Source organism: Anas platyrhynchos, chromosome Z (assembly GCF_047663525.1).
Source record: "Anas platyrhynchos isolate ZD024472 breed Pekin duck chromosome Z, IASCAAS_PekinDuck_T2T, whole genome shotgun sequence".
Classification (NCBI taxonomy): domain Eukaryota; kingdom Metazoa; phylum Chordata; class Aves; order Anseriformes; family Anatidae; genus Anas; species Anas platyrhynchos.
Genome location: NC_092621.1, coordinates 25,752,325 through 25,771,795, shown reverse-complemented (window position 1 = coordinate 25,771,795; position 19,471 = coordinate 25,752,325). Strand labels below are relative to the sequence as shown.

Genomic DNA, 19,471 nt, shown 5'->3' with positions numbered 1-19,471 from the left:
ACAAAATGCTAAGGGTGAAAATGGTCTCTGTGCACGTGTAGTCAATCACTTGCAATCCTTATCCATTCTGTTCCCCACATTTCTAAGCACATGTTGAGTAAGGATTTAGATGCTAACTGTGAGAATGCTTCCATGAGACTACTACATAGCCTTTACATTACTATATTAGCCAAACATCTAAACTACATCATAAACGTAGTTTAGATGTTTGACAAGTTTCAGCTAAATAGAATAACAAATATCACTAAACCTGCATAATAATTATAGCTGTGTTTTAAATGACAGCTTTTTTTTGAGGGGTGGGTAGCATGGTGGTCCTAAAGTTCAGGCCAAATGACTGCATTGGATCTGATAAGGAGTTTGTGGCTTTCACCAAGTTGTGCAGACAGTGGGAGGTGGGCTGAAAAGCTGGAGGAGATGAGACAGGTTCCTGCTCTGCTGAACAAACAACGTGAGAACAGCTGGATGGCTGTGTGGGCAGCATGTGACTCAGCATTGCTGTGTAGATCTCCTGCTCACGTCCTTTCTTAGCAAGGGCAGTTTGCAAAAGGTTTTCTGGAGTCCTGGCCAGCCAGCGTACTTTTTCCATTAAACTTACTTCATTTTGGACGTTGTTCTTTGCTTATAAACAGACCACAACCATGCTGATAAAATAGTTACAAAAATGTTCCCTATCTCTGTGCTTCTTAACAAATATCCTAAGCAGTACAAAAGCAGTACCCTTTCACCTCAGTGACAATGATCACAGGAATTCACAAAAAGCAATTTATAAACCACTTGAACTATGGTGGAACAGCATTTGCTGAAGCTGGAGGGATGGGTCACTGAAACTATGAAAAGACCAAATATGCTCAAAACCAGACAGACAGATACATCCTTTTTATATCAAAATGCCTCAAAACTAAGGCAAATGACCACACTATTCAAAGAAAGTCCCTCTGGTCTGGATGCCATCCACATCTTCCCAGGAACTTATGGAAATCCCTTGTATCTCCAGCATCCTTTGGCAAAGAGCTCCACAGAATTCCTACCTGCTGGTTGTTCTCTGCACAATATGTTTGGAGCTGGCTGTCAGTATTTGAGTAGATGGCCCCAGCCTCTAGTTCTGTACTGGCAGAGGTTGCAAACGGCCAGTCCTGACCCACCACAGCATTGCTTTTATTTCATAATCAAGAGTTAATGCCTCCTGTGTCAGCTTTTTTTTGAGTAACATCATCCAGAAGTTACTCAACATTTTCAAAGATGTACCATAAATATTGTTGGAATTTGTCAGAGCCTAAATTTTAAATGTGACTGCACACATCATCTATTATTCCCAGATGTAGAAGTTAAAACTAGATTGAACAGGATTTAAGTTAAGAGGCACGTATGTTTATTGCTTAACTTCCTTCTGTTTAATTTATCAGCATAAAACTGCAACAGACAAAATACTAGTCCCTGCCAAACAAGGCAATCCCAAAACAGTAATTATTTCTTTTTACTTGCAATGTGGCCTCTTGAATGCTAATTTTACATACTGCTTAAATTGTTGTAAGCCAGGACAGCAGCCACATGAACTGCCTGACCTCTCAGTGCCCTTGGACATTTGTGCATGTCTCTGAAACACTCCCTCTTTTATGCCAACACAGGCACGAAAACAACAGACTGGAGGACTGATCCTGGCAAAATTCTGCCTCTGATTGAATTCATTTCCCAGGGCCCCTGTGGGGCTGCAGGATGTATGGGCCAGCAGAACCAGGGAGGAGTGGAACAGTGCAAGTCCACACACATGCTCAGAAAAGAGAAAGCTATGAACTTACAAGTATTTATGCTTTTCACCCTTAATCCTACCAGATGGCCATTGTAATATTTCACTGTCATAACTACTATAAATGTTGTAATTTTGCAGGTCATTCTTTTTAATATCTAATTTAAAATCACTCGTAAATTAAGAGCATAGTAGTAAAACACGATGAGACACCAAAAAATATCACAGATACTGACAGATCAGCTGAATTGCCAAGTCAAATGCTCTAAGTGGAATTCATAGTCAGAGGTTAATAAATATGTTGTTTTGTTACAAGGAAGGCATGTAAAACTAATTAGGAAATATGGTTAATATACTATATTTCACATATGCAAGTTACAGTGCAATTCAGACTAGCAGCGTAACAAACTTCAGAGAATACAGAATAACAAATGATAGATGCTGCACATGTTAGATTCAGTTCCCTTTCCTATTTAGGAAAATAATATTATGATTCAGCAAATCATTTAGTCATCTCAAAGTATTAACTACTTTTATTGGTCATTATAAATATTGATTTTCAAGGAAGACTCAGACAGGTCCTAAAAATAGAAAATTGATTAGCTAATCATTAATTCACAGACACTTAGTATTAGAGGGTTTTCAGATCTGGAAGTTTTGTTTTTAAGTCTGGAGAACAGTTCCAATGCTGGAAAAAATCATATAGTTTTGACATCAGTCAGCACTGTTCTGAGTGAATGTCAAATGTCCATCTGTTCTGAACTAAAAGCTTGCCAATGAAACTTCCTGTGAAGCTCTCAGAATTCATTTCCACTTTGTTTTTTTGTAAACATTAATTGGAATCTAAAAAAACACTCTGATTAAGACAGTATTAGCAAGCATTTAATGGCACAGGCAATATCTGACAGTTGCCATTAATTTCTTGGATACTGAATCCTGGCACCCTCTTACAACTGAGAATGGCGTTACTGCTTGGGGAAGTCCTAAATTCCTAGGGAGCCATTAACAATTTTCAGCCAGAGTCCATCCCTCCAAATGCTGTCCCAGGCGTTATCTACACCAAAGTGTTTACATAATGTCCATAAAGCTGAGGTAATTGAAACCAATACCTGAAACTGGAGCAGGCAAGATCCACGGGCCAAATCACAGCTCAGATCCTGATGCCATTTCACTTCCGCAGTTCAGCATGTGTGAAAGCACAACCTGCCTTTTACTGACAACAGCTTTGCTGGAGCATACCTACAGCTTTAACTTGTTGTGCAGGTCATGACACTTTATTTCAAGGACCTGCAAGAATGGTTGCATAGACAGTTTGGAGACCCCCTCACCTGCTGTTGAATGCTTTTATCTCCTCCCTTTTCTGTAGAATGTTGCTACCTTCTTTCACAAAGAGTGGTTGGCATTTTGGCTGTGGAGCCTCACTGTCCCTTACATGTGCTGTTCTGTCTCCTTCATAGCAGTTCTGATCCCCTGGGAAGCAGGACTTCTATTCATTACCACTACACTTCTTTTGGATTAGTTAGCATTTTCCTAGCTCTTGAATTGGAAAGTGCTTTCCTATTTATCTCGAGTCAAAAAAAACCAACATCATTGGCACAGGGGTCGGGGTGGGACTATGAAGCTGGGAGTGTCGCTCCCTGTTTTGATGGCTGATTTACCTTTAGACAAATAAAGGTAGCCAGCTTCTGAAGTCTCAGTCATTATGTTCTCCTCTTTCCCCATGTCTGAGTATTCTTCCTGATATGACTCTTCCTCCACATATCCCTGTGTGTCCACTTCTACTTTCCTCCTCTGTAAGTTTGTCATGGATCTACTTAAGCATTGAACAGTATGGTAGAGCTCTGGAAAGCTCTCAACAAACAAGGGGATCTTGAGGGAAAAAAAAATGCATTTCCAGGTCACCACTCACAAAACATTCCTTTTTACCTTGATTTGTGAATTCTCTTTCTATTGGCGTGCCTTTGCTAAAAGTGAGCTAGAATAAATTCCTCTTTTGAGAGTGTTCTGGGGATTGTAACATGAGGAGTAGTAACTGTGTGCTAGCAGAAGAAAAACACTAGAAAAATATGCATGTTTCTACTGAACTGTGAAACATTAAGGGCCAGTGAATGCAGATGCATCAGGCAGGTAATGTCATTCTGCAGGCTGGCAGCATAAGGAGAGAGAATGCAAACAACCAAAGGCAGTAGAGAAGGTAATGGTCAGGCTAGTAACTACATTAGCATATCTGTAGGTTACTTCTGCTGTGGGTTATACTTGCTACAGATTACTAATTCTGAGATATATGCCTACAAGGCAGGAAAGGAATCAGTTCAAAAAGGTCATGATAAAACCAGAAGAGCATGTCGTATTCCAGTTTTCCTGTACAGCATTCTCCCAACCTGGATTAGGTCAACACATGCAGAAGGATCAACCCTTAGAGATTGTTTTTAATCATATCACTTATATGAAGAATTATTTATTTAAACTTTTAACCTCACTTCCCAGGAAGTGAGGGGAGAACACAAAGTATTCCTTTAGTACCCGAATAAGCACTTGCTTTTTCAGACATCTATGTTCTATATGTAAAAGAAGGAAAAGCACCAACAATAAATCAACCAGTTTCCTGCTTACCCCTTGAGGGGTAAGTCCCAGACAACTATGATGACATCTGTTTTGTACATAGGATTAGTTTCTTATAAAGCTCTTTCTTGCCAGAGAAACACTGAAATTTCTGGCAGCACTGACTTCCTGCAGATCCCCTCCCACATTTTGGGCTGTCTCCTCACTTTCCAAAGTCTGGCTGCGATCCAGTTAGCTGCCAAATCTCTGAGAGCTTAATGTTGCTTTTTGAAGGTGACCAGGTCTGTAGGTCAATGTCACCCTCTCCATGTGTTTTATCTCAGACTCATAAAGCACAGATGTGGGTTTAGTCCCCAGTGCCATAAGAGGATGCTTTAAAATTTCCCCTCTGGGCTGATGGGTCAGTTGGTCACAACACTGCTGTCTTCTCTGTGTGGTTGGGGAAGAAAAATGCAGAAAGGCTTGTATAAGCTTGTCTCTCCAGTGTAAATAAATAAAATAAAAATTAAAACTAAAAATAATAATAATTAAAAAAATAAAAACAATTCAGCAGGACACTTTGCTATTGCCTGAGTCATGATTGCTCAGAAATGATGAGTGTGACCTGAGAATCTGAACTCTTCCCAATCTAGAATCAGATAAGAGAGGGCCTGGATAGTATTTGAACAGCATCTGCTGTTGAACAGAGGCACATGAATGTAAGACCACAACTTGACTCACAACGTAGAATATCATGTGAAATCTTACTGCACTCAGAGGCCCAACAAGAGTAAGATGACTGAGGTCAGTGTAATAAAGGACTGGGTTTTATTCTGTTAGGGACGTTGCATCAATGACTGGACTAGAAGAATTATTCAAGGTAGGTGAAGAGTAACTGGAAGAATTACTCAAGAAGTAGGTGAAGCTTCACCTACATCTCCTGTCAGGATGAACTCTACATACCTACATTATTTCTGTTTGTGTAAACCAACTTAAAATTGCCACTGCCCAGGAAATTACCAGTGACTCCCTAGGAAATACAAGCTGAATACAACTAGTGGCAATTGTTAGAAACTTTTTCTTAATGTCTAACTCTGCTACCTTTTCAGTCAACCCAGTGAGCACTGAAAATATGTACCAGCCTTGAACATACTTGAATATGTCATCATGACTGCCTGTGACCTCCTTTAGGGAAAAAAAAAATGCCCCAAACATTTTTCAAATATTTCTAATTGTTCACATATTCTCTGGACTTCATTCAGTTTTCTTTACAGAACGTGTGGACTGAGCTGAAAATATCCTTCAACAAACAACTTATCAGTGCTGAACAAAGAAGGAATTTCTTCATATATATTAGACAGAAACACAATTTTCTGCACAACAACACTTCTGACTCTCATTGAGTTTGTGATTCATTGCAATAATTCGGATCATTTTGGGAGGAATTATTATTTTATACACTCTACCCTGTATTCTTCCTAGTGCAGATGTAGATGGATTAGACAAGAATTGTAACAGACCCATGCTGAAGTTATCTGTCAATGCCCTTCAAAACAGTTTTACAAACTAGTATGTACAAATAGCAGCCCAACTGAAAGGAAAATGCACATAAAATAAAGGAAGCATGTATGCAAAAGAAAGTATGCATGCAAAACTCCTCCTCAGTTCAGTCTATGTATATTCATTTAAAATTACTCTCCAGGATGAAATCCTGGAGATGATCTGAGGAGGCTTTAACTCTTCCTAGTGCACAGGGTTAACACTTCATTATACTCATCATTTTGCAATTTTGCAATCTTTTCCTATTGCCACAAAGATTTAGCTTAGAGTTCATGACAAGAACAGTCCCTTGGAACTGACATGGTTTCACTACATTACTAAAAGGAATACAGTGAGTAGAAATGGGCTTTTAAGATTTTTCATAATGCTTGCAACATTTTCAGTTACATAATTAATCAGTAAAGTGATACATTATAACAGTAATGGTTAATGATCTTTAAAAAGATCCTTTCTTAAAAGTAATTTGGTGTTTGAATAGATCTATAGTATCAATAAAAACATTTCTGATAAGCCATCAATAAACCTCCTATGCAAGATGCACCAATGGGGTTCTGAAAGAGAAAGACATGGAAAATACCTATCTAGTTCAGCATGATTAACATTGAGATTAATTTTCTGCCACATCCTTCCCCATTATATTTCTACTGCAAATCGGTTGCCTCTCTAAGCATACAGCTCTTTAATAACCTTGTTTCAATTGTCATAAGGCTGACCTTATTTTTAATCCCAAGTGTTGGTGCAAATTCATTTATCAGTGTCTGCTTGCAGGTGGCATGCTATTGTGCCACCTGCAAGAGTGGCTGGCTATTACAACGGGCACAGTAGCACCCATGCCAACAAACATGCCAACACAATTAACAATGTTGCTTTATGTTGAGCTGTTACTTTTTTTTCCACCCTAAGCTGAATAATAAACCATTGTTTCACTTAGTGCAGGTAACAGAAAGGCAGTAGACATGCCAGACATGAGAACCAGTGGCTGCACTGATGAGCTGCAGGCAGTCTGCACACACCTTTCTCTGAATTCCTATCTATGCAGGGAGAATACTTCTCCAGTTTACAGCCGTAGTAGCGTAATAGGTCAGTACCAGCTAAATGCTGGTACCTTGAGTATACGTGTACCTGTGAACAGAAGTATAACTACTTGAGATTACCTGCTTTTTCATGAGCACATACTCCATGCAGTGCACCATAGAAGAGACTGTATTTAATGTTATAATTAAACTCATTTCAAAGTACATATGCACAAGTATATTGAATCAGGAATGTACAAGAAACTGACATTATAGCGTTTCTTAATTTTCAACTGCTTGTTTGCTTGATTTTGTTGATTTTTTGCAGCTTTTTTTTTTTTTTTAAATACATCTGTAAGCACACTTGAAGGCAGATGTACCAAAGGGTAAGCAAGTGCCAAAACAAGTGCAGAAGTATTTTGTGTGCTTTGTATTCTGCTTAGACCAAACTGTTCTGTTTACTTTGGATGTCCTTTATTACTACAAGGTTACTGTGAACAGGAGCCACAGGATACTGCTTACAGCAGGTTAGAGACATCAGGAAGACACACAATAACTATTAATGGAACACGGTAAATAATCCATACTACCTATCCCTTCCTCCAAAACAATGAGACCCAAATGCCATAAATTAATATGCCATCCGTACTGTCATACACAGGACTAACACCACCATAGCAAGCTCATCAAACACACATTTACCATGGATAGAATTTCCTAAAATTGCAAAAGATCTTCGGGCAAATGTACTAAAGGCAGTGCAAGTGAATTCCTACAGAGTTAAATTAAATGGACCTTTGCTACCAGAGAAATAAAAACAATACACAGCTGTTGCTCTCATTTTCTAGGATCCTGGGTGGACACACACAGAGTGTCAAAGACATGTGTGACAACCATTGTGCAGAACCTTATAAAGTTGCCAGTAAGGCTGACAAGAACTGAGCAGGAAATACTCCAAGACCTATTCAAAGGCTCTAAAAGAAAAAAAAAAAAAGGAGGAGGGGAAGGGGGTGACAGACTGCTTAAGATAACAGTTTCTGACATTTGGGGAATAAGAAACAAGGAAGAAGGATAGAGAACATCACTGTACAGAAGTTTCCAAAATAAAATTACTCTCATTCTTTTATTCAAACCAAACTTCAACCTCCCTCCTTGAACCCTGGCACAACTGCACAATTTGAAGCATATTTTTAAGTGCTTGTGCCATCACTGCAAGACATACTGATTTTTAAAGTTAGGAGATTTTTATTTCCTCTCCCTTCCAAAAACAAATTCTTTTGCACCTGAATAATTAAATAAAACAATCCATATATTTTTGTAAGGCATATGGCACAAATAGTCATCCTTTACCTTTTTCCCCCAACAGACACAGGACTGGATTACAGTAAACCATACACTAAAAAACACACTGGCTGACCAAATTCAGAAGCCCAAAGGGTAACCCAAGCACAGAAACCCAGCTCTGTATACTGAAAGTGTTCCCATCCCTTTATCCTAGCACAAGCAACTGTACTAGTACTGACAATTACCTTGCAATGAAGACACATCCACTTCTCAGTTAATAAAGGGGTATCAAGTATGTATGAGAAAATAACATATCTTTGGGATTATCACATTAAAAATGAATTACAGATGTAAGGTGTAAGACTCACAAGCCCTGCAAAACAGTAAGCCTCCTCCAGATCTGCCATGGTGAACTGTGTAACACCACATGCAGCAGATACTCAGAAAGAGAGTGAGAGCACATTGTCAGTTATGCCTTTTGCCTAAAGATGCACAAAACTTTCCTGATAACATGCCCCAACCAACCATTGGTAGAGCATGGAGTTACTAGCTGCTGGTGACTTTCCTTTTTGTCATTTTGAATATGCTTTAAGAACAAACACTGCTATAGCACAAGTGATGCATGTGTTCAAAGCTCCCTTAATCAGCTGTATAAAGTGGCAAGTTGATTCGCCCTAACTCATTATATTTCTAGCAGAAAATAAGTATACATAACACATATGTATATAATGCTATGTATATGGATGCATATAAATATATGTATCTGTATATGTAGCAGAAAACTGTATAGCAGTAAAAAAAAAAAAAAAAAGTACTGGTTTGTAATAGAGGACTGAGGTTTAATTGTAGAATATCTGTGTTGGAAGGGACCCACACAGACCATCGAGTCCAACTCCTTGGTCCCCAATAGATCAACAAAAATAACCCACAAAACGTCAGATCATGTGTTTCAGAGCATTGTCCACATCTCGAACTCCAGCAGCTCATTGTCATGACCACTTCCCTCAGGAGCCTCTTCCAGTGCCTGACTACCCTCTTGGTGATGAACCTTTTCCTGATATCCAGTCTGAACCTCCCCTGTCACAGCTTCAAGCCATTCCCTTGGGTCCTAATAAAAACCTAGAGTTGCATACTTTTCTTCTTTTGGTGGTTTGAATAGGTGAAGAGGTGGTTTGAAGAGGCAATTTGAATAATGGCAAAAATATGTCTATTTTCTACTATACACTTTCTGCTATACATGAGTGGGAACTAAATAGTAGCCTACAAATTGGTAATCTTCCTAGAATTTGTTATGCCTGCTGAAGATGTTAACTATGAACACTGACTTTTAGATAAATGTAAATAAGTAGAACAAAACCAGAACAAATACCTTGCTAGCCACACATAGATCAAGCACTAGAAACTACATTTTAAAGTGCCCATGACCACTAGTTTGTTGAAAGGCAAGTTGAGAATTCTCCAACACTAAAGCTACCGACATTGTTCTATAACTTATTATATATATTTAATATTTTCAATATAAATATATTAAATATATAAATATATATAATATATATTATAATATATATAATATTTTAATGTATTTAGTATTTTAAATTACTTGTGAATCTCATGAGATTTTGAAAGTTGATCTTTATGTCAATTACAGGTTTCTGAAACTCCCATGAACACCTAGTCAAGCGATAAACTTCTGTTAGCTTGTTTTCCTTCCACACAGCAGCTAAGCTGAAAGTTGCATTTCCAGAAGATGCACAGGCAATGGTACTTGCCTCTACACAGAGCCATGGAGCTTCTCCAGCTGCAGCTCTGACCCATCATGGGAGAGGCAGATTTTGCTTAGTGACAGCAATGTATTCTTTTCTCTCTTGTTCTCGGTCCAGAGATCTGTTACCAAATTCAGGCTCTCTGCTGGATTAGGGGACAAAGAGTCAGACTGGAAAGAGTAAACCAAGAGAAAATGGACAGTGAAAACTGGGACTGGGTGATGGCAGACAGCAGGAGAGACTGGCTAGAGCAGACAATGAAAGAAGGACTGAATACTCCTTCGTACTTCAGGTCTGAGAGGGAAAACACTAGAAAATAGAAACCAGTGCATATGTACATGCCTGTTTGAAAGGGAGATTAGATTAGAAAAACAGCTGGGAAGACTACAGCTCATTTGACAAGGTGATTAGGAGCAGGATACTAAGTACCCATGAAGCAGTCTGTAATGGCAAAGTAAATAAAAAAGCACTGCAAGTGAGAAAGGAGACAGGGAGGAAGTCTGGAGGGTTGGGCTATGACTTTCCTGGTGTTCAGCAGGGGGGCTGAAACTAAGATGAGAAGTCTGTAAGCAGACTTAGCTGGGTGGATGACACATAGGAACCAACAGGTGCTGTGAGTGATGACAAATAAGAAAAAAATCATGCTTTCAGTAAGGAATGACTTATAACAAAGAACTCAAAAAAGAGAAGCCCTGGAGCTCAACCCAGACAGCCAAAACTTCCACGCACATTTATCTTACTCTCTCTATACCCCATTATCTGTCTGTGAAATGAGAATAATGCAGACTTCCTACACTCGTCAGACCTCATGAGCATCACAGTAGACAAAAAGAACAGTTCTGTCTTTAGAGCAGCATAGAACAGAGCACATGCATAATACACAAGAAAGAAAGAAAGAAAGAAGCAACACATTTATTACCAACTGAACACTGAGCATTCTGCAGACTAACCAAGGGAGATGGGAAACTACTGCTGTAACTCAAAAGCCACTTACCTGTCTAGAGGTGTGAATTAGAGCTGAATGTGTTTTAATTTTGGAATTTGGCAACTTGCACGCCTTATATTTACAAATCCAAAAACACTCTTAAAATTCATGTTTATGTATATAAATTGAAAACACTTCTGGCATTGCATTCCATTCAGTTGTATTACTCTTGAAATAAGTATTTGCAAAAATAAACTTGGTGCTCCCTGAGCCTAAGAGAGGTTGATAATGAAAGCATCTCTTTCTTGTGGTGGGTTACCCATACAGTACCAAAAATGTAATAGGTTAAGCAAACATTACACATTTTCCTACCTTTTTTTTCATTTGACATTACAATAAAAAATGGTTTGAAACTTGGCAATCACAAAGGAATACTATGAGTCAGCAAGAGTAACACTGTCCCAAAGAAACACCCCCTTAGACCCAGTCCTCACTAGCACATCCCTATTCCCAACCAGCTCCCTCCAAGGCAAAGTTCAGCAAAAATCATGACAGTCTGTAGTGGGTTTATGTGGCAAGCTTTTGGTAGCAGAAGGCTGCAGGGGTGGCTTCTGTGAGAAGAATCTAGAAGCTGCCCCATGTTAGAAAAGGGTCAGTTTCAGCTGGCTCCAAAGGGACCTGCTGCTGCCCAGAGCTGTGCCAACAAGTGATGTTGTTTGTGCCTCTCCAAAAGCAGGTTTAAGAAAGAAGAAAAAAAGAAAATTACTGCACAACAGCTGCTGTGAGAGTGAGGACCAGCCCTGCAGACCCCAAGGTCAGTGAAGGAGGGGGAGGAGGTGCTCCAGGTGCTCCCACCCCCCACCCCATGGGAGGGACCCACCCGGAGCAGGGGCAGTGAAGGAGCAGTGGAGAGTGTTATAGACTGACCACAATACCCATTCCCCCAGGCTGCTCAGGTGGAGAAGATGGAAGAGGGTGGATGGGGGGAAGGTGTTTTTAGTTTCTGTCCTTCCTTTCTCACTTCTCTAGCTTGTTAGTAATAGGCAATAAAATTGCTAATCTCCCTACTCTGAGCCTTTTTTGCCCGTCATGATAGTTGTTGAGTGATCTCCCTATCCTTATCTCAACCCTTGAGCACTTTTCACTGTATTTTCTCCCCCTTTCCTTTTGAGGAGGGGGAGCAAGAGAGTGGTTGTGGTGGAGAGCTCGGCTGCCACCTGAGTAAAACTACCCCAGACTTCTGGTTAGTAGCAGGTCAAGCAACGTATCACTGGCTATGACTTCATAAAAACATTAATTAAACATGCACTTTGCTACTCTTCTAACACAAACTCAACAAACAAACAAACAGCATTACAGAAGCACAATAAAACCCACATATGGAGCACTCAACACAGGTGATCTGGGGGGACTTCCCCCTCCCTAAACCTCAGACACCTTCACTTCAGGGCATCGCACCCCGAAGACGTCACACCGCACACGCAGCCTATTACTTCACCTGGCCTGTCGGCCACCAGGTATGCCGTGCATGACGAATAACCAGATGTACACCAATGCGAACTCTAGCACCGCAGGAGACTCCACAGCCACTGAGGGCCACACCACCCAAACCTTTAAAACCTCAAAAGCAGCCCCGTGGGCTGGCCGAGCTGAGGGCACGGGCAGGACTCCTCGTCAGGCACCTGCCACGGAAGACAGCCTCGCCTCCCCACCCTGCGACCGGGCTCAGGTAGCCGTCGGAGGGCGGACTGAGGAAGGAGAGAGGGCTGAACCCTCGAGCAGCAGCCGCGAGGCGAGGCACGACCCGCAGCCATCCTGAGGCGGACTCCGCGCCCCCCGCGGCGGGGCTCGCCCCCGCCATTTTAGGTGCCGCCCCGCCGAGCCCCGAGGGGCGGTGCTGCCCTGCCCTGCCCTGCCGGTACCGCTCCGGCCGCGCCCTCCGCCCCCTCCTCGCTCAGGTATCAGGCGAAACTGGTCGTGCGTGCGGGACGGGGCAGGACAGCGGCGGCCGGAGCGCGGCGGGAGGGACGATGGCTGGGCGCCGCGGGCTGTGCCTGCTGCTGCTGCTGCAGCTGCTGCTGCTCAGCGCCCTGCTGGAAGCCGTCACGCCCTCAGGTGAGCGGGGCAGCGCCGGGCGGGGTGCCCCGCTGCGGGCACCGGAGCCCCGCGGCAGGGCTGGGGGAGCGCCGGTGCTGCGGCGGAGGGGGACGGCGGGGCGCAGGGTGAGGCTGTGGGGCTGGATCGCCTTGGGGAGCGGGGTGCGGGGAGCCCCGAGCAGCGCTCCTGGACGCCTGGCGGCTCCGAGCGGGGCTTCGCCAGTGTCAGGTGCTGCCGTGCCTGCCTGGTCCCCGGTAACGAGGCTGGAGGCGTGCTTAAGTGTTAAAAATGTTAAAATAAAATAAAATCCTGGCTTTTCAGAACCGGAAGAAAAAAATCCGGTTCTGAAAAGACAACCCATTTTTTATTCCTTTTTAAAAAAATATTAATTCTTATCTTTGTTATTTTTTATTACTTTCTGAAAGCAAATACTGTTTAAAAAAAAAAAAAAAAAAAGGAAGGAAGGAAGAAAAGACATTCAAATCTCACTGCCCTACAGTTCATGTTTTGCTACCTTTTTATAGCAAAGCCTCCAAATCCCATTACCGTATCTGTGCACTTTGCACCGTGCCTCTCTGCATTAGTTCCCCTGTGCCTACTTACATAGTAAAAGTTTATGCGTAAGGACTATGTAAATATTGAAACCAAGCTTCTGGTAGTTCCTTTTTTCTCAGCAAATAGACACTAGGTGTTTAATACGTGGTTATCACCTGCATGATCAAACCAGTGCATGACAGTATCAGATATTTTATTTTGTTCTATTGTGCGGTGTATTTTGCATCGCTTTTTGTGCTGTCTAGAACTACTGTAGGTTGTAACAAATGGATCGTAGCGTCCTTAAAATCTTAAGGCAGTAAAAATCAGTGAGCCGTTAGGTGCAAATTTTGTGGTAGAGCAGCAGAGTTGGTGATACCAGATTGCCTCTTGGTATCTCAGCTATCTGACCAGGGCAAGCGTAAGCTGTAAAGGGGACAATATCTACTTGGGGTGGAAAAAGTAGTCTGCTTAAATGTTTTATCAGGTTGCTTGATCTTCTGGTGTTGAGAAGTGAGATGAGCTGGAAAAGGTATTCCCCTCCCAGACAAGGTAGATGCACTGCAAGTCAGGGAACGTGACAGTTTTCAAACAGGCTAAGGCCCTTGTAGGGTTGTGGTGAATCTTTGCTGTAGGACCAAGAACCTTAACCTTAGTCCTGTGTGGGTGAGTATTGCCACCAAGACCTAAGACGTTTTAGATACTCTGTGCTGCAGGGCAGACATCATCCATCGTTTGTTGTGCAGGTTTATATCTTCTGGACAAATAGCAAAGCTAGCAATGTTGAAACGGTCTTCTTGTGGGAGAGAGTGTTTGTCCCGATGATGCCAAGTAAGCTTTTCCTGTGGGCAGATTAGCAAGTTAACTGCATTCTCTGTATGTGAGTCAGGCAGGGTGAAACTGTTCTTGGAAGAAAAAAAGAAAAAGAAAAAAAAAAAAAAACAACAACAAAAACCTCAATTGTTATGGAAAACAGCAAGCAGAGAAAGAGTAAGAAAAGGATGTAGAAAATGCACATACCTAACAAAGGATTGGTTGCTCTGGGAGGGAGTGTTAACTACAAAGAGAAACAGGATACTGAAACAGTCTCCCTGTATGCATGCCAGCTGGGCTAACAAAAACTGCCCAGTATCTGCAGTCAGAAATATTGAGGCCAAAACTGAAACATATCCTTCAAGTAAGAATAAAAGCAAAACTTGGTGTCTGAAATCATATAATCATAAATCATATGCTTAATTTGATCATGTCTTCAAAAATAGAATAAATAGTAAGGAAAACTTTGTTCTGTCACTCTAGCAATACCGAGTCCTGTTTGTGGGTCATGTGTCTTTCAGTCTACTTTATTTCATATCACTCTTGTTCTTTTGTGACACGCTAACACACTATTTTTTTTTTGAGACTATGCTTATTTCCTTCCACCCAGCCTATGAACACCGATGGCAAAACATTGTTTTTGTATCTGGTCACAAAATGTTTAAGTCTTTTGAGTGGAATATGAATAGTAAGACTGCAGTTTGATACGGTAAACTAGTTGTTGATATACACCTGCACAGTGCTAAGCTAAGCTTTATTGTTGTACTCGGAGAACTACTGTTAGCTTGTAGTAAAGGATCTGAGCACTCTGAGACCTTTCTCAGCCAACCTGGGGAAAGAAGTATTACTTAACATTTTACCATTTATATCTAATGCCTCAATGAGCTATGCTGATTCTCTATTTTTCTATTTACACCTCAGGTTAGGGACCTGGTTATTCTGTAATATGCAAGCAAAGTTTACAGTCCTTAAAGACATTACTGACATAATCATATGACTTGAAGACCTGAGAGCAGGATTTGTATGATTCTGCCATTTTGTAATTATACCACAAATAGGTCAAAATGAATATTTGTAATTGCAGTTGATTTTATCAGCAGAACAGTCCTGGCAAAAACATATACAAGTCTTTGTGGTAGACTGCACAGAGACTGAAGAAGTCCATGTCATTGTACTTGCAAAGAGCTTTCTTACACCACAGTCTTCCAGTGAAGCCTGCCTGTGCCTTGAACTTGACAAACCCTTGTTAAGTAGAGCTAGGGTAACTTAATTCAAAACTCGAAAGAACACCAATATATGTCATATTTCTGTACCTCTTTCTTAAGAGGTCACTAAGCCTAGGCAGGACCCTAATACTGTACATCAGGCGTTTGTAGTACTAACTTGAACAGCTATCTAGAGTTGTGCTTCTTTTGGCAATCTATTGTGGAAAACACACATACATGTGTGTTTATTTATTTATTGTACGATAACTCTTGACTTATACATTCATAGAATCATAGAATATCTGAATTGTAAGGGACCCACATGGATCATCGAGTCCAACACCCTAAATAAAAAAAAAAAAAAGACTGTGGGTCTAAAAGTATTGTCCAAGCTCTTCTTGAACTCTGTCAAGCTCAGTGCCATGCCCCCTTCCCTGGGGAGCCTGTTCCAGTGCCTACTTTAAAATGTAAGGTGTTATTCTAATTTATTCCATGCTGGAATTGTATCAAAACTACTATTTGTTGAAAGACAAAGGCACCGTCCTTCAACACTCTTCATGGCATATTAAACACTGACCTGCGTGCTCAATAAAATTCTTTATACTGTTTTTTGATGTTGCTGTTTTGGTTGGTGTGGTTTTGTTTGTTTTTTTTGTTTGTTTGTTTTGGGGGGTGGGGTGGGGACAGAGTGGCTAAAATTATTCACAAATATTTATAGATTTTGTGATAAGATTAATCTACTCTTACAAACAATCGTGTGCCATGTCCATTGAGTCTAGCTTGGTGGACATGTGACATTTTAGAACAGAGTGAATTCTTTGACAGTATCTGTGCAGTTTAACTTGTTTGTACAGGAGGACTGTGTTGTGTATCGGAGGTATTGTGGCAGGGGTCTCTGGACTGAGCCATCTGAAGGCTGTCATACAAGACGGAGCAGTCAGGAATGTCTGGCTTGCCTATATGGTTTACAGGTTCATGTGGCATCCAAAGAGGTAGAACAAAACCTGAAGTGATAGCTTTCTGGTGTAAGAAGCAACCATAGAATCATAGAACAGCTTGTGTTGGAAGAGACCTTAAAACCATCCAGTTCCAACCCCCTGTCATGCATACAGGGATGCTACCCACTAGACCAGGTTGCTCAAAGCCCCATCCAACCTCGTCTTTAACACCTCCAGGGATGGGACATCCACCGCTTCTCTGGGCAACTTGTTCCAGTGCCTTACCACCTTCTGAGTGAAGAATTTCCTCCTAATATCTAACCTAAATCACCCCTCTTTTAATTTAAAACCATTGTTCTTGTCCTATCTATCTGCCTGAGTACAATGTTGCTTTCCAGCAACCATGTCTGGCAGCTCTACTGATCTAGTGGTGCGAGTAGAAATAGTAGAGATTGCTTGACCATCTTATCTGTGAATTGGAAGGACACGACAGATGACCGGCCCTGTTGCACCTTCATGCTTAAAGTTAGTCTGTTCATGTTTTACTTCAGATACAGTGTAATAGACATCTTTCTTCAGAGGTCACTTGAGCATAGCTTCCTGCTTTGCATTCTGACTGTTTCAGTTCTAGCTGGTCTGACTGAGGACAGCATGCTATCTTTAATGCACAGCTGGGTTTGAGCTCAACTTTTCATCATCAGTTTAAGGCCAAGGAAACTTCTACTGCAGATATACTGCAAGCATGCTGGAAAGTTCTAGAAATCCTAGCATTTGAGTAATCTGGCAGTGCCATGAAAAAAGATAATCGTGCCCCTGGGTTACTTGAACAATTTTGTTTTAACTGTTCAGATGGTAGGAACACCTGACAGTCATTTCAATAATGTATTTTTATATTACCGGTGAGGCAGAAAAGCATTCTGGTTGCTGATACACAACCATTAAATAAGAATATAAGTGTATTTTGGGTAGTAAACTAAAATGAAGGGAAGAAAAATTGTCAAGTATTTGAAAAGCAGTCTCATTTTTCTGTTCACAAGACTCTCTTTAATTCTTCAGTGTAAATCATGTTGCCTACTTTATTTAAAAAAAAAAAAGTAGTTACATTTGTACGTCAGTAACAGTGACTTCTCTATTTTTTTTCTAGTGAAAAATGTAACCATCAAGCCAAAAGGAAGAAGTTTTGTGGGCCAGAAAGTTACAAGTGCAAATAATGTCTCTGGGGAGTCCTACCAAGTGGATGACTTTGCAGCAAAAGTTCTTACAGGAAAGCTGACCACAGTTTTTCTTCCCATTGTGTATGTCATTGTCTTTATCATTGGTTTGCCAAGCAATGCCATGGCCATTTGGGTCTTTTTTTTCAGAACAAAGAAGAAACATCCTGCTGTGATTTATATGGTTAACTTGGCATTTGCAGACCTTCTCTTTGTTGTATGGTTCCCACTGAAGATTGCATACCATGTAAATGGCAATAACTGGCTATTCGGTGAAGGTCTCTGCAAAGTGCTTGTTGGATTTTTCTATGGAAATATGTACTGCTCCATTCTTTTTATGACATGTCTCAGTGTGCAAAGGTATTGGGTTGTAGTAAACCCCATAGTGAACTCAAGAAAGAAGTCTGAAATTGCTCTGGGCATCTCCCTTGCTATCTGGATAGTGATTTTGCTGGGCACCATTCCATTGTATCTTGTTAATCAGACAGTATATATTTCAGATCTTAACATCACTACCTGCCATGATGTGTTGTCTGAAAACGTTTTGGCTAACTACATGTTCAATTACTTTCTCTCACTTGCGATAGGACTCTTTCTAATCCCAGCTCTCGTCACTGCTGTTGCTTACATACTAACGATTAAGACTCTGAATGCTTCCATCTCAGATATAAGCAATGGGAAGAAACGAAAAAGAGCAATCAAACTCATTATTGTTGTCCTGTCAATGTACCTCATCTGTTTTACACCTAGCAATGTGCTGCTTATTGTGCACTATTTACTCCTCAAAAAAAACAACAGCCAAAGCCATCTGTATGCATCATACATAACTGCACTGTGTCTTTCTACTCTGAACAGTTGTATCGATCCATTCGTCTATTACTATATTTCAAAGGACTTCAGAGGCAATCTTAGATATGCTCTTCTTTGCCGAAGCGTGCGAACTACGCGGAGGATGCAAGTTTCTCTCTCATCAAATAGACACACCAAGAAATCCATTTCTTACTCTTCAAACTCAAATGGTACCACTGAATCAACCTACTGAGTTTAGTCCTAGAAGAAAATGGAACTCTTACTACTGGTGTTGAAAGGAAGACAAGAAATTTATTTTGTATTACAGTTTGAAGAACACCTTTGCTTTTTGACTCACGCTGAAGCCTAGATTTCAGAACTGGGAGCTGCTTTTCCTTTATAGAAATGTCAAGCAGATAAATCTTCCAACCATGCTGGGAAAACAAATAATGACATTTCTGATGCTTTGCAGAAGTGCTGCTCACCTTGAAGTGTGTTGTGGTTGAAGAAGTTTTTGTTCAATATTGAAGCTGCCAAAAAGGCAAATGTCACTGGAATGTTATTTAGAGTTTCTAGTATATTTAATTAACAGAGAAATCTGTTTTGTTTGGCTTTAACTGTAATATATTAAACATATTGTTTGTGTAGGACCTTGCACTGTGTACATGCTTACACTGAATGTTTTTTGAAACAGTAGCGAGAAAGAAAGGAGAATCTGTTCCACCGTCTTGGTGGGGGTCCAGCAACATGAGTGCTTATTATCTTAAGTATAATGTAATCTTATTGTATTTTTAAAATTTCCATGTTGTAAATACTAACTTGGTAGTAGCCTGGTCGGGTTATCTTTTTGAGTTGACCAGCTGAACTTGTTATCAGCTAGCACTGAACTAAATTAAATGTTAGTTGAGACATTGAGATTATATATGGTTACTTAATAATCATGAGAACCTGGTCTTAAATCGGTCTGTTTAACAAAATTTTGATGAATAGGTTTGATTTTTATATAATGTCTTGTATTTTTTAAGATATCTAATATGATTTTTTTATAATA

At 40.6% G+C, this 19,471-nt stretch overlaps 1 protein-coding gene and 1 long non-coding RNA gene across 4 annotated transcripts in view; one reads left to right on the top strand and one right to left on the bottom strand.

Annotated features, from left to right (window-relative positions):
* LOC106014574 (uncharacterized) overlaps window positions 1-12,660 on the bottom strand; it is a 25,792-nt gene extending 13,132 nt beyond the window's left edge. For both annotated transcript variants that reach the window (XR_003493239.3, XR_003493240.3), the window contains exon 1: window positions 12,332-12,660. This is a non-coding gene — a long non-coding RNA (uncharacterized lncRNA). The remainder of the gene's footprint in view (window positions 1-12,331) is intronic.
* Window positions 11,457-19,471, top strand: F2RL1 (F2R like trypsin receptor 1). Of its 2 annotated transcripts, XM_038171482.2 has the most exons (3): window positions 11,457-11,484; window positions 11,570-11,647; window positions 17,565-19,471. In XM_038171482.2, exons 1-3 carry the CDS (start codon window positions 11,472-11,474, stop codon window positions 18,671-18,673), a joined length of 1,200 nt encoding a protein of 399 aa, XP_038027410.2. In that variant the 5' UTR covers window positions 11,457-11,471; the 3' UTR covers window positions 18,674-19,471. The 2 variants fall into 2 exon arrangements, with proteins under 2 accessions (XP_038027410.2, XP_027302957.2); XM_027447156.3 differs by lacking the exons at window positions 11,457-11,484; window positions 11,570-11,647 and adding an exon at window positions 12,659-12,948.